Source organism: Canis aureus, chromosome 14 (assembly GCF_053574225.1).
Source record: "Canis aureus isolate CA01 chromosome 14, VMU_Caureus_v.1.0, whole genome shotgun sequence".
NCBI lineage: Eukaryota > Metazoa > Chordata > Mammalia > Carnivora > Canidae > Canis > Canis aureus.
In genome coordinates, this window is record NC_135624.1 from 40277220 (window position 1) to 40303477 (window position 26258).

The 26258-nt window shown below is 57.5% G+C and overlaps 2 protein-coding genes across 3 annotated transcripts in view; both read right to left on the reverse strand.

Moving 5' to 3' along the window:
* Positions 1-249: 249 nt before the first annotated feature.
* Positions 250-2276, reverse strand: MAFA (MAF bZIP transcription factor A). The gene has a single exon (XM_077846623.1). It carries the CDS (start codon positions 2226-2228, stop codon positions 1188-1190), a length of 1041 nt encoding a protein of 346 aa, XP_077702749.1. The 5' UTR covers positions 2229-2276; the 3' UTR covers positions 250-1187.
* Positions 2277-7117: 4841 nt separating this feature from the next.
* The window catches only part of ZC3H3 (zinc finger CCCH-type containing 3), an 87531-nt gene continuing 68390 nt past the window's right edge, over positions 7118-26258 (reverse strand). The window contains exons 9-12 of one of the 2 annotated variants that reach the window (XM_077847539.1): positions 25911-26042; positions 10424-10608; positions 9461-9527; positions 7118-7548 (exon numbers count right to left, since the gene is read on the reverse strand). In XM_077847539.1, the coding sequence (XP_077703665.1) occupies positions 7135-7548; positions 9461-9527; positions 10424-10608; positions 25911-26042 (798 nt within the window). In that variant the 3' untranslated portion in view covers positions 7118-7134. Of the gene's footprint in view, positions 7549-9460; positions 9820-10423; positions 10609-25910; positions 26043-26258 lie in introns of both variants that reach the window. The other variant, XM_077847540.1, reaches the window with a different exon arrangement.

Genomic DNA, 26258 nt, shown 5'->3' on the forward strand with positions numbered 1-26258 from the left:
GGGCCACTGCCTCAGGCCTTCCCCCCAGGCAGCCCCAGAGCGCGGGCAGGGCACAGGCCTGCAGGTGCCACCGGCTGACCCCGCAGCCTCCACTACGACTCTGCTCAGTGTCCCCGGGGGGAGGGAGGGCCCAGGCAGGTCACTCAGAGCTCAGGCAGGGCCCCCGGTCACCCACCTCCTTTTCTTTCCATTCAGGGAGAAACAGGGCAAAAACGAAAGCCACAGAAAAACCAACCACGCTTCAGGGACTTCTGGATCTAAACGGATTTATTTTGTGTTTTTTTCCCCTTTTCTCGGCTTCTTAGCAAATGAAAAAATTATCCGACGAAACCCAACAACACAAGAAAAACTTCCAACAACTCCGCGCCTCCCGCTCAGAGCGCTGGGCGGGAGCAGGCCCGGCAGGAGCGCAGGACCCGCTGGAGGCCAGGGGCCTGGCTGTCTTGCAGGGATCCAGCGGCCGGTGGCCACGCTCCCTTCTCCCCACTGGCTTGTCCAAAAAAGCCACTGGGCTTTAAAAAAAAAAAAGGTTCCACCAACAAAACACAATTTAAATTAAAATAAAAACACTTTCTTCACTCGCCCCCATGCCAGGAGATTCAAGCTGAAACCTCCTTTTAAAAAAAAAATTTTTTTTTGTTTGCTAGAAATACTGTGCATTACTTCCCCCCCCCTTCCACTTCTCTTGAAGATTAAAATAAGATATATTTCCCCGGGAGTCATAAATACGATCTGGTGCATAGAGAAATAGCAGCAGGGGAGTCCGGGCGGGCCAGCCCCACCCCGCGGCGCGGCGCGCCCCTCCCCCCGTGAGCACAGTAGGGCAGCAGGGCTGGACGCGGTTCCGTCTGGAGGGGACGCCGGCGGGGCGGGGGGCAGGCGGGCGGGCGGGCAGGCAGGGACCGGGCCCCTCCGGGCGGGCGAGCGAGCGAGCGACACATGCTGGGACACGCGGACGTCCGAGGGCTTCCTCCGGGGTTCCGTGTCCTAATCACCGAGCAAAATAAATAGAAATGCTTCGAAAATAAGATCGCTTTAAAAAGGAGTCGTAAAAACGGGCGAGGGAGGTGAGGCGGCCGGCGGGCAGGCGGGCGCCCGAGGGGGTTGGCCCCGGCCCCGTCCGACGGCCCAGCCGGGGGCGCGGGGCGCGGGGCGCGGGGCGCGGAGTCCGGCCGGGGGCCGCGCGCTCACAGGAAGAAGTCGGGGGCGCCCTTGGCCCCGCCGGGCCCGGCCTGCGGCTGCGGCGGCGAGGACTCCCGCGGGAAGCCGGCCCCGCCCCGGCCCGCCAGCTTCTCGTATTTCTCCTTGTACAGGTCCCGCTCCTTGGCCAGGCGCCCCACCTCCAGCTTCAGCTGCTCCACCTGGCTCTGGAGCTGGCACTTCTCGCTCTCCAGGATGTGCCGCTGCTGCACGCGCTTGAAGCGGCACGACTGCGCGTAGCCGCGGTTCTTGAGCGTGCGGCGCTTCTGCTTCAGCCGGATGACCTCCTCCTTGCTGAAGCCGCGGAGCTGCCGGTTCAGCTCGCGCACCGACATGGACACCAGCTGGTCGTCGGAGAAGCGCTCCTCCAGGCGCACGTGCAGGCCCGCGCCGCCGTGGGCCGCGGCCGCGTGGTGGTGGTGGTGGTGGTGCGCGGCGTGGTGGTGGTGGTGCGCCGCGTGGTGCGCGCCGTGCGGGGGGCCGGCGCCCAGCTCGTCCGCGCCGCCGCCGCCCGCGAAGCCCGGGCCCCGGAAGGCCTCGTAGGCCGCGGCGGCCGCCGGGTGGTGCGCGCCGTGGTGCCCCGCGTGGTGGCCGCTGCCGAGGAGCGCGTCCACCGCGTCCTCGGGCGTCAGGTGGAGCGCCTCGGGGTTCAGGTGCTGCGGGTAGCCGCTCATCCAGTACAGATCCTCCAGCGCCGGCTTCCCCGCGGCGCCCCCGCCGGCGCCCGGGCCCCCGCCCGGCGGCCCCGCCGCGGCCCCGGCCTGCGCGCCGCCGCCCCCGCCGCCCCCCGCGCCCGCGCCGCCGGTGCCCGGGCTGGGCGCGCAGAAGCTGGGCGAGGAGGGCACGGAGGAGCAGGGCGTGCTGAGCGGCGTCGACGACAGCGAGCCGGGCGGCAGGCGGTGGCAGAAGCGCTCGGCCTCGGGCGGCTCCTTCTTCACCTCGAACTTCATCAGGTCGAAGTCGTTGACGTACTCGATGGCCAGCGGGCTGCTGGGCAGCTCGGCGCCCATCGCCAGCTCCGCGGCCATCGCCCGGGGCGCCGGCTGCGCCCGCCGGGGGGGGAGGGAGCCGCGGCCTCTCCCCCCCCTTCGCTCCGCACGGCCGGCGGGGCCCGGTGGGGGCGGCGCCCGGACGCGCGGGGAAAAGTTTCGCGCGGACAACTTGGGGCCGCCGCCGCTCGGGGCGCCCGGCCGCACCCGGGGGGGACGCAGCGGGCGGCGCTCCCCGTCCCCGCGTCGGCCGCCGGGCGGGTGGCGGCGCGGGTAGCGGTGCGGCCGCCGCCTCGGGCTGCTCGGGCTCCCCGCGCTCCGCCCGCGTCCAAGCGGCCCCGCCTCCACGGCCCGGCGCCGCGCCGCGCGCTCCCCTTTATAGAGCCGGGCGCTCGGGCCCGCCTCCCTGGGAGGGGCGCGAGCCTCCAGGCCAATCGGAGCCCCAGACCCGCCGCCCTCATTTGCCTATCCCCATGACAACGCGGAGCCCAGCTGTCAATCTCCTGCGGGAACAGCTGTGGGAAGGGGTGCGGCCGCGCCGGCCGCGGGGGGGGGGAGGCGGAGCCCTCTGGTGGCCGCCGCGGAGCACTGCAGGCGCGGAGGGCGCGGGCCCGAGGGGCGCGGAGGGCGCGCCGCGCGGGGGGCGGGCCTGTGGCCTCGGGGCCCCGCGTCCGCGACCGGGAGCGGACGGCGCCTGGTGGCTCGGCCTCCCCGCAGCCCCGGGAGCGTGGTGCGCCGGGACCTTCCGGCTGCGGACGCCGGGGCCCCGCCGGGAGCGGCGAGGGGAGTGCCGCTTATTTTTAGCCCCGCGGTCCGGGCGGGCGCAGGAATGTAGTCAACAAAGTTGCTGGCACCTCGTCGGCTCCGCGGCTCCACCGCTGGGCGCAGGTGCGGCGGGGCGGGGCGCGGGGAGCGCGGGGCGGGGCGGGGCGGGGGCGTCGCCGGGAGGGGCCCGCCGGGCTTCAGCGTGGCCGAGCCTGGTGACCCCCGGGTTTTCCATGCTGCTGCTGTAGGGCTAATTACAATCAACAAACTCAATCTTAAATGTAATCAGTTGTGCATAGAGAGAAAATTCTGGAAGGAACTGGGCAGGAAGTCACTAGGGTCGCTTGTTTTTATGTTGTTCCAGGCATAAATGCTTACTATTTTATGGTAAGAAAAATTCATACAAATGGGAGGGAAACCCCACTTCCTAAGATGTCATGGGGTGGCCGTGCCCGCTGTGCCCGGAGGGCACCACTCACCCCTTCCTCCTCGTCCCTACATCCCCCAGGTGCGGGTAGAGCCCTTCACTGGCCCCTCCTGCCCCCCACTGCCCCATGGCTCAGCGCCAGAAGCGAGGCCCCCCCTGGGTGCAGGCTGGGTGGGTTGTGGGTCTGGCAGTTCACGAGTTCAGAGGGAGGCGCACCCTCAGCCACCACCTAGTCAGGCCAAGTGGGGATAGGTGTCCTGCCTCCCAGGCTGCTGGGCCTCCTCGCCATCACACAGACTCATCCACTGGGCACGTAGCGTTTCTTCATTTCTGCAGCCATTCATTCATGCACTGCCCTGGGGAAGAGGCGGCCTGGGGCCCAGCGGGCCACTGTGTCCCCACTGGCTCCGGCGCTGGCCTTGGGGTCAGACTCGCCAGCAGGCTTGCCCTCAGCTCTCAGCTGCTCTGGGGCCTCAGGAGGAGAAGCCCCCCAAGGTGCAGCAGCCCCCAGGAGGTCCCCAGCTTCCCGCCTGTGGCTGCCCTCCCTGGGGGCTCTCTCCTTGCCAGTCACGGAGGGTCCTGTGGGAAAGGGGCCCGGGGTCCCGCCCGCAGGCTCCGGGGGGGCTCACCCCTGCAGCGTGCCACGTCGCGGACAGGGTGGGCTTCTCCAGCCCAGGGAAGGTGCTGGACTTCCCGCCCTGGACGCCGGCACCAAGCACCTCCCTGTGGTGGCCGAGGGACAGCGTGCTGTGCACCCTGAGCCTCGGTGGCCCCGGAGCAGCCACGGCAGGTGGCCCCAGAGGACGCTGCTCCTTCCTGTCCCTGTGGCCTTCTGGGGCCTCAGGCCTCCCCAACAGTGCTCCAGCCAGGGGAGTTCCTCGGGCCGTGCCCTGGCTCCCCACTAAACGCACCCCACATCTTGCCTGGGACCTGGCCCGCGCCCCGGGCGGCTCCTGGGAGGGAGCGGGAGGCCCCAGAGCTCCTGAGCTTCCTGGGCTCCGTGGGGGGCTGCTCGCCCAGGCCTCGAGGGCTCCCTGCAGCCGGGAGGGCCGGGCAGGGGTGAGGCCTGGCTGGTGGTGGCGGTGGGCTCCCGGCAGCGGGGGCTGCTCCCCAGGGTGAGGGGCCTGCAGAGCGGGGGGCCCTGCAGGGTGAGCGGAGCCTGGCAGGTCTGTGTGCACCCAGCACCCAGAGGCCGGTGGGGACGCGTCGCAGTGACACCCCAGTAAGTGACGCAACGCTACGGAGCGGTGCCCACGCCTGGCGACTTCACCCACGTCAACTAGCTCAGTGCCTGGGGTCCAGGGTCTTGCTGGGCTTGGCGGTCTCGGGGGCGGGCTCCCCAGTGCAGGACACCTGCCCGCTCAGGCTGCCGCCTGGGGTCTGAGGAGCCGGGCCCGCTGCCTGGGGGCTGGGGGTCCCCGGAGCTGCCCCCACCGGGCCCTGAGTCGAGGCTTGCGTCTGTGGGGGGCAAAGTCAGCCAGGTCCTGGGCCTCCCAGGGCGGGGGGCGGGGGGACCGCCAGGCGGGAGCCGCAGAGCAGGGGAGAGGCCAGAGGGGTGGGAGGGCGCCCACCCGCATCCCAGCCGCCCTGCTGCTCAGCCCCCCAGAGGGCCCCTCTCCACCTCCTCCCCACTTAGGGGCACCTTTGCCCTTTTTTTTTTTTTTTTTTAAAGATTTTATTTATTTATTCATGAGACAGAGAGAGGGAGAGAGAGGCAGAGACACAGGAGGAGGGAGAAGCAGTCTCCATGCCGGGAGCCCGATGTGGGACTCGATCCGGGGACTCCAGGATGGCGCCCTTGGCCAAAGGCAGGCGCTAAACCGCTGACCCAGGGATCCCCGCCTTCGCCCTTGAAACTGTGCTCCAGGCACCGCCCTGGGAAAGGGCTTCCGCTCCCCAATCAGCTTCCTCCGCCCCCGGTGAGGCCAGGCTCCGTCCAACCCCCCTCACTGCTCCCACTTCAGGCTCCTCACTTCACCCGAGACTACCAACCCCCCAGCTTTGAGCTTAGACGCGACCGAGCTGCGAGCTCACCTCCCATCTATTGGGGCCCAGTGCATCGCCTCCAGCTCGGAGGGTCAGGGTCGGAGCCGGTCCACCAGCCGGCCTGGCGCCCTCAGGGGGCTCCACATCCGTGTGAGGCCAGTCTCGGGAAGTCCCGTGACCCGGCACGCCAGGGCCACCCCAGGAGGGCCTGGGCCTCGGATGGAGAAGTCGAGAAGTCGGGGTGGCCCTTCCAAGGCCTGGAGGAGTTCATGCTGCGCTCTCGGCAAAGGCCAGAGGCTCTGCCCGGAATCCACGTCACCCCAGCGGCACCCTGGTCAGTCGGGGTGGGCCCAGGTGTGGCAGAGGTGACCAGCACTTCATCCCCGAGGGTCTCTGCTGGCCTGCTCCTGGGCTCGAGAAGCCAGAGTGACCAGTGGGCGTGCTCGGCCCAGGGGGCCACCCCCTCCCTGCTCAGGGGCAGACCCTGACCGCACCGACCCCGAGGTCTGCGAGGTCCCCCGATGGGTCGCGGGGAGTGTGGGCAAGCTAGGCCCGGGCCCACAACCACTGGCCGGGCACCTCCCGCTTCCCCGAGTGCCAGCCCTCCCCGAGGCCTCCCTGCTGGCCCACGGCAGGTGGGGGGGCTTCCTGCACCGGGCGGGCAGGCTGGGGGCCGTCCAGCTGCCCCCAGACTGTGGGGAGCCCCCCAGTGCACCCAGCAGCCCGTGGTGGGTGTGTTCACCCTGAATGGCAGGGCAGGGAGGCCGCGCGGGGGGAGGGCCTGGGGGGGCCACAGCTCACAGCAGGCTGCCCAGCAGGGGTGTCTCTCCATCCGTCCATCTGTCCAGGTGGACGTCTTGTTCTCGGCTGGCCATCTGCGGCCACAGACGCTGGCTGGGCTCCTTGCGATGAACCAGCCCTGGAACCCATCATCTCTGGGGCTGGCACAGCGATGCCACCCCTCCCGGACCTGGACTGGCAGGGAGCAGGATCCCCCCCACCCCCCATCCTCATCGTGGCCTCCGGGGGTGTGGCCGGGGCCGAGGAGGGATCCGCTTTGGCCAAGGGGCGAGAGGACATGGTGCGGGCAGTGGCCCGGGGCTGCACCCCCTGGCCCGCAAGGGACAGGCGGAGGAGGGGCGGTCGGGCGGTGGACCCAACTCCAGGCAGCAGCAGGCCCATGCTCGGGCGTGCAGTGGCACAGAACACCCGGAATGGCCGTGTGCCCCCCCTAGGCCTTGGCCCTGACCTCCCAGGATCTGTCCCGGGCCCCTGAGTGGTGCAGATGCTCCGGCGTGGGGGGTGTGCGCCTAGAGAAGCTGGCCCCGCCCACCCTCCATCCTAGTCCTTGGCCCAGCCACTGTCCCGAGACACCCAGAGGAGGGGCTGGGTCAGGAACCTTAGCCTGGGGGACCCTGGCCCAGTCCGTCGCATCCAACACGTCCCCTGGACCACCTCCTGGGCCTCTCACCAAAGTCACGTGGGCTTGGCCACGGGGAAACAGGCTGTGCCCAACCCTCTGAGCGCTTCAGGCAGCGGGGAGGACAGCCGACGATCCTGCCCAGGGCCCTTGTGGCCGCCAAGGGCCTGTGGCCAGCCCTTCCTCCTCTGCGAGGCACCCCTCAAAGCCCAGGCCTCCAGGTCCCCTCGTCGGGGGGGCGCCTCTGGGGTCTGTGGGCAAGTGTGTCCGTCCGGGCGGGTGTGCAGCGGGGCCGGGTGGCAACGCGACAGCAGCCAGAAGAGCCAGGCAGACACAGGACAGAATCTTTATTGCTGAACATAAAACACCCACCAGGGAGCCTGGCAGGAGTCCTGGGGGAAGGTGGGGTACGTTGCACAGCTGCTGCTGCACCCACAGTGGGCGCAGGCCTGGCGGGAGGCTGGGTTGTGTGGAGGGTGTGGGGCTGAGGACCCGGGGTGGGCGGTGGGCAAGGGGCTGGCTGGGCAGAGCGGGCCCACGGAGACGGCGAGCCCGGGGCCCACACTGGTCACGGAAGACTGAGAGCCAGGCGGGCAGAGCAACAACCCCGGGGCCCCAGGGGGGGGGACTCGGTGGCAGGCGGCCCCTCCTCTGGGGCAGTGGCAGGCGGAGCCTCCTTGTCTCCAGGAACGAGGGGCTGAGGTAGGCACAGGCTGGCCCCCCGGGCCCTCACAGACGGGGCTTGATGTGCAGAGTCTTCCCTGTTCCGAGAGGGGCAAAGGTCAGGTGCTGGGAACCCCCCAGCCGGGGAGGAATACCCCCCCACTACCAAAGCTTCTGGGTCAGGCCCAGGCCTGCAGGGGGCGGGGGGGGGGGTGGCTTCATCAGCAGCCCTCCCGCCCCCTGCCTGCCCATCCCCATCCCGCAGGTCCCGCGGTCCAGCAGCACAGGTCCAGCAGCGCAGGCCGGGTCACACGCGGGAGCCGCAACAGCCTGTGCAGGGCTTAAATACCAGGTGCTGGCCCCGCGCAGGCCCGACACAGGGCGCACACTCACACCTGTGGCAAGGCTGCAGACGCACACCTGGCGGCTGCACTGTGCCTTCAACCTCAGGAGCCAGGGCACGGGAGCAGCTGCTGGGCAGGGGTGGGAGGGACCTGGTGCCTGTACAGAGTGACAGGGCCTGGAGGTAGGAGGGGCAGGAGGGGCTGGGGCAGGAGGGGCTGGGGCAGGAGGGCAGGGGGCAGGGGCAGGAGGGGGGCTTGGGCGGCAGGAGGGGCTGGGGGCGAGGGGGCAGGAGAGGGTTTTGGGGGCAGGAGGGGCTGGGGCAGGAGGACAGGGGGCAGGAGGGCAGGAGGGGCTGGGGGCGAGGGGGCAGGAGAGGGTTTTGGGGGGCAGGCGGGGCAGGGGGTGGCAAGGGGGGCACAGGAGGGCAGGGGGGGCAGGAGGGGCTTCCCGCAGCAGAGCAGGGGGCCTGAGGACAGAAAGTCCAGTCCAAGGGGGGGCTCCACCTGGGGGCCCCACGCACGCTGGGACTCAGCGCCTCTCCTGTGCTGTGAATACTCAGGCCACCTCTCCGGCTGGCTCCCCACTGACCACGGATGCCTCCATGTGGCTGCCCATGGCATGGCACCATCCACATTTCCCTGAGAGCCCGCCTCTCCCCTGGGACCCCACGACAGGACAGGACAGAGGACTCCCGTCATCTGCTTGGCCAGGCCAGAGCTCAGAGCCAGGCCCAGCCGGGGCTCCAGGCCTCCTGCCCCAGAGCCCTCCCAGGCCCTCCTCCGCCTGCCCCTCCGGCTCTGGGCCCTGGCCGGTCGGGGGAGGCCCGAGCAGGAAATGAAGGCTCGGGGGGGGGGGGGGGGGGGGCCTCTGTAGCCCCCGGGGCCCTGCCCACCCTGCTGGCCTCCAGTGACTCTGGGGTTGGCTGCCTGGGGGGCACCTGCTCCCCACCCCTGGGAGGCCCGCCCAGATGGAGGGGGCTGCTGCCCTAGTCCCGGCGGCAGGTGGAGGCCTGGCTGCAGCTCTGCGCCCCGCAGTGGGGGCCGCACACGGGCGCCGGCCCAGCCCCTCGGAGGCAGGCGTTTGAGTGTGCTCAGCGGAGCCGTTAGAGAAGGCTGCGGCAAGCATCTTCCATTAACGTTACGACCGTGAAATATGACAATAAAATGATAGCCGTATGGTCGCAAATTTGCAGCCCGCCGAGCTGCGTGGGGTTTATCGTCACTCAAACGCGCGGAGAGCTGTAAAATGTTTACAGAAAGGGTCGTTTGCAGCCATAAAATCCTCTTTTCTCTCCTAAACAAGGCTGAGTGGAGCCATTTACCAAGCCCCAAATGTTCATCAGGGGAGAGGGAACATCTGTTCTCTCCAGGAGCGCGCAGTGATCTTCCAGAACAAATTAACAGAAATGGGTGCTTTCTAATTAAATCAGCCCTCGGCTGGGGTGGTCTGCGCGTGGCCGCGGCTGTGCTCGCACGTCGGCCAGCTCTGCCCCGGGAGGCGCGCACCTGCCAGCGGGGGACGTGGCCAGCGGCACCCAGCCTGTGCCGGCCGCTCACACAGCATCCAGGCCCCACCTGCGAATTCTGACCCGGGGGGTCTGAGGTGGGCACTGAAAGAAGAGCCCCTGGCTGTGCCACGCCGGGCCCCCAGGGCCATGCTACCTACCTGAGTCCCTGGCTGGGGGGCTCCTGGGGGTCCGGGCCCTGGGCTGGCCTCCTGGGCTCGGCGAGGACTGCAGGGAGATGAAGGAGGGCAGCTTGGAGAGGCTGCCGGAGCCCGTCGCTGGCGAGGCAGCCTCCTCCTGGAGAGACAGCTCCTCCTGGTCCAAGGACAGGGATGGGGTGGAAGGGGAGGGGGAGAAGGGGGAGGAGGAGGAGGGAGGGGAAAGGGGGGAGGAGGGAGAGGGGGAAGAGGGAGGTGGCTTTGATGACAGGGGGGAGCCCGAGGCTGCAGCTAACACCCGAGGGGAGGAGGGAGGGGAGCTGGGCGTCTGTCTGGTGGGGCGCTGGGCAGCCGAGGACTTCCTGCAGGAAAGGAAGGGGGCAGAAGTGTGAGGGTGGGCAGCTGCTCGGCAGGGCTGGGGTCCAGAGGGCGCTGGCGACCAGCTGCGCGGCACCTGTCCCAGCAGCCACGGGGCACCGCCATCCGGCTCTGAGGCCAGCCCTTGACCCCAGAGGACAGGCTGGTGATGACACGCAGCCTCTGGCCCGAAGCAGCTGGGCAAGCCCGGCCAGGGAACCCCGCTCCTCCCTGACCCTGCTCTCAGCACCCCACTCACAAGACCGGTGAGCACACCGTGGGGCCCCAGCCACGAGCATCACCCAGGAGCCTCCCTCTGCTGGGGAGTGGGAGCTGCGGAGGTAGCTGGGGGTAGCTGCGGAGCCCCATGCTTCCACAGAGGCTGGTCTGGGCTGGGGACGTCCTCAGCTCTGTCCAGCCTGGGGACGTCCGGTGGGCACCTCTAGGGGTCACTTGAGCCTCAACTCTGAACTGAGGTTTCTTTTGGGGTCTGAAGCCTTAAGAGCTAGGAAGGGGCGAGAGGCTCCCCATGAGAAGCCGAGAGCAGGGAGGGGCTGCTTCCAGACAATTCCTGGAGCTTACCCACACGGCACCCACTGTCCCTGTCACCTGGGTCCATGGCTGGAGGAGGCCTTGTTCCTGGGAGGCGCGCTACCCGGCTCCGAGGCTGGGGCTGAGGCTGCCCGCCGGCCGAGGCGCTTCTGGTTGCGGTGGAGCAGCTGGCACTGGGCACCCCGGGGGCAGGTGCCCCTGCGAGAGAAGTCAGGGCACAGCAGCGTGTGCTTCTTCTTACACTGTGGGAGGGAAGAGGGTCAGCGGGGTGAGCCCAGAGTGGCCTGCGCCCCCTCCTATCCACACCCCTTGAGCAATCAGCACGGTGAGGGCGCCACCCTGGTGGTGCCAGCACTGCCTGGTGGGCCCTGGGCCTGGACTGAAGACAGGGACCAGGCTGGCCTAGGGGTCTCGCTCAGCTGCCATGGGGATTCCTGACTGCAGCCCACCCATCCTAGCAGAAGACGGGGACAGAGGCTCAGTGCCCGGGGGACCTCACTGCATGGGGTTTAGGCTTCAAGCCCAGGGGTGCCCAGGTCAGCTGAGGCCAGCGGCACACCCGATCCACCACACCTGTCATGGTGGCTAATTATACCCACTGTGGGGCGCGCCATCCAGCAGGTGCTTGGTGCAACACGAGGCCTCAGCTCTGCCCACCAGGGCCACAGGGAACCACGGAGCTCTGCCCACGGCCTGCCTTTCCTTGGCCCATCTGCTTCCGGGGGTGGGAGCTTGAGGGAGTGATAGGCCCCTTTACAGGCCTGCCATGCACCCACATCCTGCCTGAGGCCGTTCCAGGGGAGGGGTCGTCGGATCTCCACCAGCCCCTCATGCTGGACCAGGCAACGGGAGACACAGTCCCAGACAAGAACCACTGTAGAGTGCCCACCAATCCTACCCAGAGCTCAGTTTAAAACCAGCCTGGGGGGGATCCCTGGGTGGTGCAGCAGTTTGGCGCCTGCCTTTGGCCTAGGGCGTGATCCTGGAGACCTGGGATCGAGTCCCACGTCGGGCTCCGGGTGCATGGAGCCTGCTTCTTCGTCTGCCTATGTCTCTGCCCCTCACTCCCTCTCTCTCTGTGTGTGTGTGACTATCATAAATAAATAAAAATTAAAAAAAAAAAATAAATAAAACCAGCCTGGGTGCTGCAGCGCTCACACCCAATACTGGGGCTGTGCACCAGCTGAACCACTTCTCACCAAGCCCCGAAACCTCCCTCCTGGGAACTTGTCCCCAGAGTCCCAATCTTGGTCCTGTTCCCAGCACCCAGGACAAAGAGCCTGGCTGAGGACCCCATGGGGCATGTGCCCCTTCTTGGAGCAGAATCTGGGCACTGGCCCCATTTGTGGCCTTACACCTGCCCCCCTCGCTGTCACCAGGAGGCTAGAAGCTCCTCACACTGGTGCATGGGGGCTGGTGTGGAAACAGCAGGGCCAACTGGGCAGGCAGCAGGACCCCTGAACACCCACTGCACCCCCACACCAGACCCACCCCTGCCCCCGAGAGAAGGCTAATGCTTGCTCACGTGCTCAATTGCCTATGCCCTCCACATGGGGTTGAAGCCTCGTGGGGCCCACCCACAGAGGTACTGAGGCACCGCGGCAAGCGTGGGCCGTGGGCCCAGTGGGTGGGGTCTTGCTGGGGAAGGAGGGCAGTTTGCGTGGGTGGAGAGGGCCTGGCACTGGACAAGAGGAGACCCGCTGCCAGCAGGATCCTCCAACAGCCAGGTCCCCGGATGCCAAGCACATGCTGAGAGACGGAGGCGGGTGCCTGGACCTGTGCTGTCCCGAGCCAAGGCGGGAACACAGGTTTAGTGAAGACGGGAGAGAGTGAAAGGCCACAGTGAGGTTTCCTCCCCGATTGCATGTTGAAACATGAGACAGAGTAACTAAAATTCATTTCATCTGTTCTGTTTTTACTCTTTTAAGGTGGCTACTAGAACACTTGAAATCTCACACGGGGTTCGAGTCTGGCAGGTCTTCCTACTGGACGGTGCTGCTCTGAACTAGAACAGCCAACATCTGGGGTCAGATGTAAAGAGGACCTCGAATCATCCAGGAACTGACGAGGCAGCACAATGATGGCCCACGTCTGCTCGGAAGCACACGGGACACAAACAGAGTCTCCCAATTCCAAAGGCCTGTCATCTTCACGTAGACCCGACCCGCTAAGGAAAGGGCAAAGCCAAACCACCAAACAGAAGCCCCAGGAAATCCCTGAAAGGCCCAGAAATTAAGAAAGATACTACTAATTGCCGGGTCAAATAGGAAACAATGGTGAGAAGCGCTGGGGCTCTGTTAGCTGGGGGGGGGCACTCTGCATTTGGGGGGAGCAGCAGGATGACCCACGCTCAGCACTCAGCAGAGGGAAGGAAATACAAGGTAAGAACAGAAATAAAATGAAGTAACAAAAGAACAGCAAAAACCAAAAGGGCAAAGAGTCGGTTCGTGGAAGAGATTAATAACTTTGTCCAATACGATGAATCAGAGAGAAGAGGGACACAGCAGCATTAGAACGGATGTGCCCTGACGGTCCATGCCGCAGAGAAACGGCCCCAGCGTGACATCACCAACAAACTTTATGCCAGTGAACCTGAAAACACGGATGGAACTGACAAGTTCCAGAAACCCTGTCAGGAGAGAAACAGAACCCGAGTGAATGTTTCCAGGACCACAAGTGAATGGGAGTCAGAGTGAGCGCAGCCCAGGGTCTTACTGTGGGTTCTCCCAGAGGTCCAAGGAGCCCACCGTGCGGGAACCGGTGCACGGCCCGGGGCAGAGTGGGCGCTCCTCAAGCCCGTTTGCAGGCTGGAGCAACCCTGAGGGCAGCACCCGAGCAGGTGAGATCACTGAGCAACACTTGGCCGTCCTCACGCATGCCTGGGGATTCGGGCGTAGAGTACCGCAGGACTAGGCTGGCTTTACCTCAGGAGTGGGGAGGGTCAACGAGCAGAAATCGGCTCATTGACAGACCACACGGTGGAATCGTATAATCACTTCATTAGATACGAAAAGTGTTTAATAAATTCAGCACTAATTCAAAGTTTAGCAGATTACTGATTGAACTACCTTAGTTTAAGATAAAGGGTTTATTTAAAAAAAAAAAAAAGATTTATTTATTTTAGAGAGAGTACACTGGGGGAGGGACAGAGGGAGAGGGAGACAGAGGGTCTCAAGCAGACACCCCCTCCCCAGCACAGAGCCTGATGCAGGGCTCGATCCATGACCCCGAGATCATGACCTGAGACCACATCAAGAGTTGGGACACTCAACCCACTGAGCCACCCAGGCGCCCCAGTATAAAGAGTTTCTTAAAAGAACCTTCCAGAAAGCATCATTCACCCCGGGGGAAAGGCAAGAAGCCCACAACCATCACTAGTTAGCGCCGAGGCAGCAAAGAGAAAGAAAACACATCTGTGTTCCAAGGAGGGAAAGTGGCCCTTATCTGCAAAATACCTGTTTATGTAGGAAGTCCGAGAGTCGGAGAGTCTGGGTTCACTGTAACCATCACTAATACAGTTTAGCTGGGCTCCTGGAGACAACGTCAGTATAAAGAATTGCATGTCTACCAATGAACAGTGAAAAAATACAATCTGAAAATGTTATTTATAATAATAATAAAAAAGACAGCAACAAGTCTCACAAAGACAAAGCACTTCAGTGAGTGGCGTCGAGAAGTGGCCTGTGTGACCGGAGCCAGATGCCTGCTCTTGGGCAGGAAGACGGGACCAAGTCTCACCGAACAGAGACACTATTTAGGACAATTTTAATCAAATTTCCAACTTTTTTTGTTTTACTTACACTGGATCTACAATAGAGCTCTGGAAGGCGAGGGAGCAGGGGTGGTGACAGCGGCGATGAGAAGGATGAGGGGAGGGAACACTAGCCAGGCCACAGGCCCGGCTCTAGGTACACAGGGGGAGCCGAGGGCCCCACCTCAGGGGAGCCGCTTGCAGCCCCGCGGGTCCCGGGCTTTCCACTGCAAGGCACCCTGACCTCACACCAGACACCTGGAACAAAGGAGACAGGCCCACGTGGGAAGGGCCAGCCCACGGGGCTTCTGGAAAGTGGCGAGAGTTTGCCTACAAGACACAAGGGTGCCCGCTGTAAGCAAAGACCAGTAAAACCATTTCCATTATAATCAAGAACTTCTGTTCTTCAAAATAAACCATGAAGAAGATATTTGCCACTTCTAGGACTGACAAAAGGCTAATGTCCAGAATATCTGATGTATTTTTCTGTTCATACTTATATTTCATACTTTATAAATTTCCTGTGAATCAGCAAAAAAAAACCAATCCAGTGGAAAACTGCTCCCACTTGCACCTAAGAAGACCAACAGAACCCCAAGTGTTTTTCAGAAGGAAAGGTCCAAAAGGTTTAAACACAGGGAAGGCGTTTGGCCTCCCTGAGCCGTGAGTCCAGTAAAGGCAAATTAAAAAATACAGTGAAGTAACTTCTTGTCCTGCAACTGTTCAAAGAGGAAAAAGGATGTTGAATGTCACCACCAAGTGCTGTCAAGAAAACCAGTCCACAAGTGTGAACAGGCATAAGCCACCTGGAAACTGTCTCCAGAGTGCACCACGGCTGACAGCCTCCCTCCAGACCCGTGGCCTGCGCCTTGCTGAAGACACACGCTAAAGCCCTGATCCCCACAGGCCACCCATGGAGCCTGTGACACAGACGGTTCCCCAAGATGCCAGCCTGCCCCCCATGAAGCACCTCCCAGAGAGGGGAGGCCAGGCCCAACCGCGATGCCCACCTGTGCTTGCCCCCAGAGCCAATGGGGCTCCCAGGGCCCTTTCCCACTGGCGGCCTGCTCCAGGCCAGGCACTCTGTGTCTCCACAGCGCTCTCCCTTGGTCAAAATTTTCCATCTAGCTCATCTACAGTAGCCTCCAATGCAGGTGCCATGCCGCCTGTCCCTTCTGGGGGCCGGGTCCCACTTCTATTGCCAGCAACACAAGTGGGGTGGTTCACCAAGGTCCCCAGTGACTCACCAACTGCCTCCCCACCCTCCCACATCAAAGCTACCCCTTGCGCACCTTGGAGATGGTCCCGGATCCCCTCTCTCTCTGTCCCTCCTCTGACTATGCCCAACCACTCTCCCTCTGAACATCCCCGGAGCCACCCATCCTCGTCCCTTCCTGCAGTCACTTGGGTCAAGGCCTCACAGTCACTCATTCCAAAATGCTAATAACCATATCCAATGGCTACCCCAGAACAGAAAACGGAAATTAGTGGGAAACTGGACAGAGTGCAGACAGACCCTGGAGTCAGGCTGGCAGGAATGTGCCATGCTACTCTCCCTCTTTTCAGTAAATCCACAATTATTACAAACAATAAGTTTATCAAACACAGGAAATGTCACAGCACAGGATTCTCTGTGCTGGGCCCTAAATAGTGAATAAGCACCCAGAGGAGGCAGCAGAGGCAGGTAGCTGGGGGCACTGGGTGCTACACACGTGACAACCACAGGAAGGTTCTCTAAGAGACCTAGGGACCAATGTAGAAGTGGGTCCCTGGGACTTCCTTCTGCTTTATCATTCCTGACTTGGGGCTGAAGAAGCAACCTGGATGTGTCAACAGGTGCAGATAGAGGGTAGTCCAGCCAGCAAGAAGCCTCAAAACACTGTGACCCCACCCTACTCAGGCTAGCAAAGACTGGGTGGGGAGACCTGGCCCCCAGCATCCCTCCCTGCCTTGCTAGGGTGGTGCCACAGTAGGTCCTGAAGAAGCAGGACCTTCCCCTTCCAATCAGGGACTACCACCCACCCAAGAGGACTAGGGAAGCCGTTCCTCAGGTGTCAGTGGAGGCCAAGTGGGAGACCTGGATGTGGACCTCCACCTGGCAAGGATGAGACACCCATGGTATCACAGAAAACCAGCTGAAAAAGATGGTTTAAATAAGATCCAGACACCCCCCCCCCCAAAAAAAAAGATCCAGACCCTCAAACACAACAGTCAAAATGTCCAGGTTTCAATAAAAAATGACTCATCATACTAGAAAAAGGTAAGACCCTGGGTAGCCCCGGTGGCTCAGCGGTTTGGCGCCACCTGCAGCCAGGGGTGTGATCCTGAAGACCCGGGATCGAGTCCCACATTGGGCTCCCTGCATGGAGCCTGCTTCTCCCTCTGTCTGTGTTTCTGCCTCTCTCTGTGTCTATGAATAAATAAATAAAATCTTCTAAAAAAATTAAAAAAAAAGAAAAGAAAAAGGTAAGACCTCAAACCGAATGGAATTCCAGATAATCAGTGCACGAGGCAACAGAGGTGTTGGGAGTTTTTTGACAACGATTTTAAAGGAATACCACAAATGTGTTTATTTTATTTTTAAGTAATTTCTACACCCAAAGCAGGGCTCAAACTCACAACCTTGAAATCAGGAGTTGCACACTCCACTGACCAAGCGCTCCAGGCTCCCCCATAAATGTGTTTTTTTTCCCATAAATGTGTTTTAACAAGCAATTAAAAACATGTTGGAAACAATGAAAACATAGAAAGTCTCAACTAAGAAAAAAAACATAAAGAACCAAATGGAAATTTTATAACTGAAAAGTACAATAACTGAAAACAAAACAGATAACCACCTCAGTGTATGGGCTCAACAGCAGAAGGGAGGTACAGAGGAAAGATTCTGTGAGCGGGAAGACAGAAGGACAGAATTAACCAATCTGAGTGACTTTCAAACATGGAGAGTATCTCAAGGGCCTGTGGAAATGTCCCATCCATGCATCAGAGCTATAGAAGGAGAGAAGAAAGAGTACAAGAGTAATGGCTGAAAATGTCCCAAACTTGGCAAAAAAACATAACCCTACAGATTCAAGAAGTTGAGTAAACCCCAAACAGTAAAAAAGCAAAGAAATTCCCCCCCAAATGCACCAGTCAAACTTGTAAAAGCTACAAAGAATCCTCCAAACAGCCAGAGAGAAATGACACTACCTGTGGGGGGCAAAGTTCAAATGGCAGTGGATCTCTCCTTAAGCACCGCTGGGGCCAGTGCTCAAAGGGAAGACCTATCAGCTCAGAAACCCACAGTCAGTAAAAAATATCCTTCAAGAATGTGGGGAAATCCAGACATTCTTAGATGAAGGAAAACCGAGAGAATTGGTCATGAGCAGACCTGCTCTAGAAATGGCTACAGTAGGTTCTCTAGACAGTAAGGAAACAATAAAAGACAAAGCTCTGGAACAACAGAAAGGCAGACTGAGATACATGGGCAAATGTACCAGATGTTTCTTGGGTCTCCTAAATTATGTTTGATTATTGAAGCAAAAATGGTCAGGGTCTGTTGTGGTTCTAAATGTCTGTGGAAGAGATATGTAAGGCAGTTACAGATGGGTAAGGGGTAAAGACACAGAAAGGTAGCTGCGGTTTCACTCTTCACCTGTACTGGAAAATGACAACACCAGGGGTAAGCTATGGTTATACAACAGAATGCTTAGTACAACCACTAGAAAAGCTATGCAGAAATATATACACACTCAAAAGTACTAACAGATAAATCAAAACAAAATTCTAAAATTGTTCAAGTAACCCCTAAGACAGAAGTGAAAAACATCAAGAACAAAAACCAGACACTAATCAGAAGTCAAATTGCAGATGTAAGCCCTAGCATAGCAATAATTACATTAAGTGTAAATGGCCTAAATATACCAAATAAAAGATGGAGATTGGCAAAGTAAATTTTAAAACATGACCCAAATATCTGCTGTCTACAAGAAAGGTACTTCAAATATAATGCGACAGGTAAGTTGAAAGCAAAGGGATGGAAGTAAGTTATATCATGCAAATGCTGATCAAAAGATAGCAGGAATGGCCATATTAATACCACATAAAGCAGACTTAGAAGGGAAAAAATTACAGACAGGGAGGCACACTTTATAATGATAAAAAGATCAATATCTATCAAAGACAGAGCAATCTGAAATTTACATGTGCAAGATAAGAGAGCTATGAAATACATGAAGTAAAAGCTGAGAGATATGGAGAAAGAAACAAGTCCAAAATTACAGGTGGTGACTTCAAGTTCCCTCTCACAACAACTGATTGAACAACTAAATAGAAAATCAGCAAGGACAGAGAACAACTAAAAAAAAAAAAAAAAAAAAAAGCCCTTACCCAGCAAAACCTAATCAACATTTATAAAGCATTACACTGTATGCAACAAGAGTGGAGTGTATATTTTCAAGTGCACATAGAACATATACCAAGCATATCCTGGTCCATAAAACAAAGCCCAAAAAACTTAAAATAATTAAAATCATACAGGGTATATTCTCTACCATCATAGACTCAAACTTGAAATCACTCACAGAAAGATAACAGGAAAATATCCAAACACTTGGAAATCAAACAATAATATGTGAATCAAAAAGAAAGTCTCAAAGGGAGGCAAGGAGAGACAACGAACAAAAAACAACCAAAACTAAATGAAAACATATCTCAAAATTTATAGGACCCAGCTAACTAAATTCATACATAAAAGGAAAAAAAAATTATTTTATTTTATTTTTTAATTTGTTTTAGGAAAAAAATATTTAAAAGATATTACTTATTTATTCATAAGAGACACACAGAGAGAGGCAGAGACACAGGCAGAGGGAGAAGCAGGCTCCATGCAGGGAGCCTGATGCGGGACTCGATCCCAGGACTGCAGGATCACGCACTGGGCTGAAGGCAGATGCTCAACCCCTGAGCCACCCAGGTGTCCCAAGAGGAAAAATTTTAAATCAATAGTCTAACTCCTACCTCAAGACCCTAGGGGGGGCGGGGGAAGAGCAAAATAAACCCAAAGCAGTAGTAAGAAACAGAAATGATACAAGCAGAAATCAAGAAAACAAAACAAAACAAAACAAAACAAACAAACAAACAAAAAAAACAATAAGAGAAAAATCAATGAAACAAAGAGCTGGCCCTTTAAAAAGATCAATTAATATTGACAAACCTCTAGCAAAACAAACAAAGAAAAAAAGATAAAAGTCACAAATTTCCAATATCAGGAACGAAACAGAGATCACTACAGACATCAGAAGGATAATTAGGGCAAACTTCAAACAATTCTACAAACATAATTTTAACAATTTAGATGAGATGGACAAATTCATCGAGATACACGATCTACCAAAACTGACTCAAGAAGAAAGAGAAACTCCGACTAGCTCTCTATATAGTAAGGAGACTGAATCAGTAATCAGGAACCTCCCAATAGGGCAGTCCTGGTGGCGCAGCGGTTTAGCACCGCCTACAGCCCAGGGTGTGATCCTGGAGACCCGGGATTGAGTCCCACATCAGGTTCTCTGCATGGGGCCTGCTTCTCCCTCTACCTGTGTCTCTGCCTCTCATTCTGTCTCTCTATGTCTCTATGAATAAATAAATAAAATCTAAAAAAAAAAAAAAAAGAAAGAAAAAGAAACCTCCCAATAAAGAGTATCTCAAGATCAGAGGGCTTCACTGGTGAATTCTACTGAATGTGTAAAGAAGAATGAACACCTATTCTTCTCAATTCTTCCAAAAAACTGAAGAGTAAGGAATCCTTCCTAACTCTAAATGGCCAAACTGTGAGGCTAGCCCTACCCTGATACCAAAACCAGACAAAGATACTACAAGAAAGGAACTAGAGATCAATATTCCTCATAAATATAGATGCAAAAATCATCAACAGAATACTAGAAACTGAAATCAGCAGTGGGATTTATTCTTAGAATGCAAGGATAGTCAACATATAAAAATCACCCAACATAACTGTTATTCAAGGTGGTCCACGTGACTGATTGGCCACATTAACAGAATGAGGGAAGAAGAAAACTGTGTGATCATCTCAACTGATGCAAAAAAGATTTGACAAGATTCAACACCTTTTATGATAAAGACACCAAATAAACTAGGAATAGAAAGGAACACCCTCAACAAGATAAAAATCATATGTAAAAAGCCAACAGCTAACAATCACACTCAATGGTGAAAGACTGAAAGCTTTTCCTCTGATAAAGAACCAGACAAGGATGCCCCCCCTTTGCCACTTTTATTCAACATAGTACTAGAAATTTTAACGAGAACAATTAGGCTAAGTAAATATTAAAAATATATTTAAAATCTAAATTTAAAAGGAAGAAAATTATTTCTGTTAGCAGGTGACATGATCTTATATAGAGAAAACCCTAAAGAAGCCACAAAAAATTGTCAGAGCTAAGATATGTAGTCAGTAAAATTCCAATTATAAAAACAACACACACACATACACACACACAAAATAAATAAATAAATAAATAAATAAATAAATAAATAAATAAATAAAATAAAAACAACACACACACATAAAATCAACTTATTACTACATACTTGCAACAAACAATCTAAAAAGGGAAATAAAGTTCCATTTACAATAACATAAAAAAATAGAAGACATTTACAGGAATAAATTTAACCAAGGAGGCAGAAGCCTTAGACGGTAAAAAATGTAACACACTGCTGAAATAAAAAAATGAAGGTCTAAATACATAGAAAGACATCCCATGTTCATGGACTGGAAGACTTCCTTTTATCACCCAGAGTGATCTACGGATTCAATGCAATCCCTACCAAAATTCCAAAGGCCTTTATTTATTTTTTATTTTTTATTTTTTAAAAGATTTCATTTACCCATTCACGAGAGACACAGAGAGGAAGGCAGAGACATAGGGAGAAGCAGGCTCCCTGCAGGGAACCCGACGCAGAACTCGATCCCAGGACCCCAGGATCACAACCCAAGCCAAAGGCAGACGCTCAACCACTGAGCCACCCAGGCATCCCTAAAAGCTTTTGGAAAGGAAAAGGAAAAGGAAAAGGAAAAGGAAAAGGAAAAGGAAAAGGAAAAGGAAAAGAATCCATCCTAAAATTCATATGGAATCTCAAAGGACTCTGACAAGTCAAAATAATATTGGGAAAGAAGAAAAAAAATTGAGGGATTTACATTTCCTGGTTTCAAAACTTATTATAAAGCTATTGTAATCAAAATACTTGCTTAAGGATAGACATAGAGACCCATGGAACAGAACACAGCACCTGGAAACCAACCACCATATTTATGGTGAACGGACTTTTTTTTTTTTTTTTAAGATTTTATTTATTTATTCATGAGAGACACAGAGAGAGAGGCAGAGAACAGGCAGAGGGAGACGCAGGCTCCATACAGGGAGCCCGATGCGGGACTTGATCCCAGACCCCGGGAACATGCCCTGAGCCAAAGGCAAATGCTCAACCACTGAGCCACCCAGGCGTCTGAATGGACTTTCAACAAAAGTGCCGTGACCATTAGGTGGGGGAAGCACAGCCTTTTCAGCAAATGATGCTGGGCAAACTCCCCACACACAGGAGACTGATGCTGGGCCCTCATCTCATACCACGTACGAAAATGGACTTTCAAAATGGACCGAAAACCTAAACTTAAGAACTGAAAACTATTCAACTCTTATGAAAAAACATAGGGAAAAGCTTTGCTGACATTGGGTTTGACAAGTATTTCTTGGATATAAAACCCAAAGCACATGCAATAAAAAAAAAGAAGAGATCGGGATGCCTGGTGGCTCAGCGGTTGAGCATCTGACTTTAGCTCAGGGTGCGATCCTGGAGACCCGGGATCGAGTCCCACATCAGGCTCCCCGCAGGGAGCCTGCTTCTCCCTCCACCTGTGTCTCTGCCTCTCTCTCTGTGTCTCTCATGAATAAATAAAATCTTTTTTTAAAAAAAGGATAAATTTTACTTAATCAATGAAAAACTCTATGTGTCAGAATACACTGCCAAGAGAGTGAAAAGACAATGGGAGGAAAGAGTCATACATCGTGTCCTGATAAGGGTTTACTTTCCAGATCATATAAAAAAGTCTTAACAACAAAACACCCCCAAATAACCCCATTCAAAAATCGGCAAAACAGGTGGACAGACATTTCTGCAAAGAAGATGTACCAATGATCAACAAGCACATGAAAAGGTGCTGCGTCCTTAGTCTTTAGGGAGATGCAAATTGAAACAACTAGATACTCACTAGGATGCCTATTAAAAAAGGGGGAGGTAGGGCAGCCCCGGTGGCGCAGCAGTTTAGCGCCACCTGCAGCCCAGGGTGTGATCCTGGAGACCCTGGATCGAGTCCTACGTCAGGCGCTCTGTGTGGAGCCTGCTTCTCCCTCTGCCTGTATCTCTGCCTCTCTCTCTCTCTCTCTGTGTCTCTATGAATAAATAAATACAATCTTTTTTAAAAAATTAAAAAAAAGGGGGGGGGAGGTGGGGGCAGCCCGGGTGGCTCAGTGGTTTAGCGCCGCCTTCAGCCCAGGATGTGACCCTGGGGTCCCGGGATCGAGTCCCGCGTCGGGCTCCCTGCATGAAGCCTGCTTCTCCCTCTGCCTGTGTCTCTGCCTCTCTCTCTCTCTCTCTCTCTCTGTGTCTCTCATGAATAAATAAAATCTTTAAAAAAAAAGGAATGGCCAATAAATGCACAGTGTTCAACCTCATTAGCTGTCAGAGAATGCAACATGAAGCCACAGTGAGCCCGCCTGCACCCCGAGAGGCTGAGGTCACCGGGGCAGGTAACGAATGACAAGCATGTGACAGAACAAAAGCGTCACTGGCTCCTGGCGCCCGGTAGTGAGGCCTACCTACAGCTGCCAGGTGACCCGGCAGCCCCGCCTACAGGGGTCTACCCCAGAGAGACAGAAGCCTGTGCACTCACCAAGATCCAGTCAGACGTCCACACACTGACCGCTGACCACCGAATGAGCACAACGTGGTCTCTGCACACACCGGAGCACCGTCCAGCCACCAAGTGGGAAGTAGGCCTGGTGCAGAACGCGACTGGATGGCCCTCAGAAACCCGTTAGACAGGCGGGACAGCTTTGCTGCAGGACTCCCGTGGGGGGCACGTCCAGAAAAACCCAGCGCACGGAGGCAGGGGTGGATCACTACGTCTGGCTGGGTGGGTGTGGGGGGAGCAGGTGGGATTGAGCACGAAGGGAGCAGGGAGGGCATGGGGTGATGGACGTGTTCCAAAACTGGATGCCGGGGGTGGCTACACAGCCCTGCCTGCGCCGTGAACCGGGTGACACTGAACTGGACCTCCCCGAGGCTGGGCTCTTTAAAACTGGCACCCAAAGCAGAGAGGAGAGAAGGGGTGTCTCATCCGCAGTTCTGGGGGACAGGGTCTACTGTGTGGAGGAAGCCAACCCAACGACAGCTAACACTTGCCCAAGGCCAGCTCAAAAGGCAGCAAATGAAGCCTTCATTGTCCCCATCCCCTCCTGCAGCAGCGACTCTCATTAGCCTAATTTTACCCAAAAAGCAGAGGTCCAGAGGGGTGAGGTAACAGGTGTGCAGTGGACCTCACGCGGTGGGGACCAGGTCAGGTGAGGTCTGAGCCCCTGCTCTGGGGCCTGAGGAGGACGGAGGAGAGTCCTTGTGGCCTTGGGACGGGGCAGGTCCAGGAACAAGGCCACAGGGGGAACGTTCTGGAAGGACCCAGCCCACAAAACGCAGGAAGGATTTCAGCTGAAGGAAGGACATCACAGGCAAAGTCAGCAGGTGATGACAGCCACGGAAACTCGGCCTGTGACCCTGAAGCCAAAGAGTGACGTCCAGAGGACACGAGAGCTTCAATGAGGCAGGGTGAGCTAGGGGACAGGAGCGGTCATGAAGGGGGCGTCCCCAGCAAGTCAGCGCATGCCAGGAGCCCCACTAGCAAGCAGAGCACCCTGCACAGGCCGTGCACTGACGTGCAGGAGATGGACGGACAGGGAGGCCCGCCGAGGCACAAGAAGAGCGCACGCTGGGCACCAGCAGGGCCATGGCCAAGGGCTGAGTGACGCCCACAGGCACACGGGCGCCCCCCAGTTCTGTACCCCCGCGGCCTGCGGCATCAGGTGGGCCAGAGTGGGAGGAGTGCCTGCCACACACATGGAGGGCCGCGGAGCGCTGACCTAGACGGTGAGCACGGCAGGCTGTGGCCCCCCATGCACAGCAGGAGCCCCAGGTCCACGGCACACACACCTAGACGGGGAGGAAGGGGTGCCAGGAAGGAGAAGGGGGCACGCGAGACCCCCCAGGGGTAGGAAAACTAGCAGGTGACAATGCGGTCCTCCTGAGTCTCCAAGTGTCTCCTTCAACACAGGCATCACCCAGAGAGGGGACCAGCGCAGCCCCAGCTGACACCCCGTCAAGTAGCTACGGGGGGCACAGTCCTCGCTGGGACGGTGGAGAAACAGCCCAGGGCAATGCCGTGTCACCTGGTGTCAGGCCCCCCAAGGGAAGGACAGCATACTTGGCGATGTGTCCTGAGCGGCTGCGGGACAGAAGGGATGTTCCTGAGGGAAGGACAGGAGATGGCCCAGGGGCTGGGGGCCAGCGGCAGGTCCCGCGGCACCGTGTGGCCCCCGAAGACAGAAAGGAGTGCAGATTTACTCCTAGCCTAAATTATTCACAAGAAAAGGGAGCGCGCCTCTTTAACAAGCCACGGCTTTATGAAGCAAGGTTAACAATTTCACTTGATTCAGTGGAATATTATAAACTCTCTGGGGCCCGTTTGAGGACTTGTACATCAGGCACAAGGCGACGACTCAGCACTTTTTATATTATTTAGAGAATAAAATTAACCCTCGCCGGCCCAGGCCGCTGCCTCCCCTCCCGCTGGATCTGGCCTGCTCAGCGCTTTCCCCCATATATAATTACAAGCCGCTATCCATCATGTGGCAGCCACGCAGCGCCAACACGCCGAAAGGGACGCAGTAAGCACTTCCGCTAATAGAAGCACAACTTAAATATCACTTTGATATTTTCATTTACGCTGGAATATCTTATAATGATCACGCACAGCCTGCGTGGAGGGGTCCCGCCACCCCACCCCTGGGCCCGGCCTCACTGGGAGGGCCCCCTGCGGGGATCTGGGTGTCCTTCATGATGATCCGCTGGCTGCGGGTCAGGCCGCCAGCTCTGCCAAGCCTGGCTGGGCCCAGCCCATCTTCGTGGCAGGAGGGAGAGGACGTGGGGAAAGAATGGGCCTGGGCCCCACGGTGTGAAGTGGGGGTGGAGTGGGGGAGGGTCGGCAGGGTGCCCCCTCTCAGGCCCATCCCTGCCGCCCTGCCCACTGGGGGTGCCCAGGGAGCCTGATTCGGACTGCAGGCCCTGCGCCGGCGAGCAGGCTCCCCCTTGGGGCCCCCGAGACTAAAGAGGCCCGTCCTGGGGTTCCCAGCCCAGGGCCCCACCTGCAGGCGGGGGGTGGGGGGGGTGGGGATGAGGAGGGGCGACAGCGTCCCCTCTAGAGAGCAGGATAGCAATTATGCAGGGAAGGAGCCAGGTGCTCAGCTGTCCTCAGCTGTCGGGAACTTCCCACCACAGCAGCATTCTCGCAGATAGGTGAGGGTGACAGGCGGCCCTCGGGACCCAGTTCCCTAATTCCCTTTGCCCTAGCCCACTTCCACCCCCCCCCGTCATCCTGTCACTCGAGCTCCAAGGAAGGCACTGAGGTGCACGACTGGCCCACTGCTGGGGGCCCGGTGCTGCCCACGGCCCACCCCTGCCCCTCACCTTTGCGCCCAGCGGGCAGTAGCCTTTGAGGAAGTCCGTGCAGACCTCCGCCTTCCGGGACACATAGACATGGCTGTAGGGACAGTTGCTGTTGCTGCAAATCCCCTTCAGGAAGTAGGAGCACACAGGCATCTGCGGGGGCCAGAGGACCGGTGGTGAGGGTTAGCAGACTCCCGTGGCTCCCTTTGGCACAGGGGCCCAGTCTGCCCAGTGCTCACCGACCCCCACCTCCCTCCAACCCTGCGTCAGGAGCCTATACCTCGCTGACAGATAAAACACCTGGACTCGAAGGACCTGCTGAGGGTCCCAAGGCCAGGCATGAGCCACAGAGAGACTGGCTGGAGACCC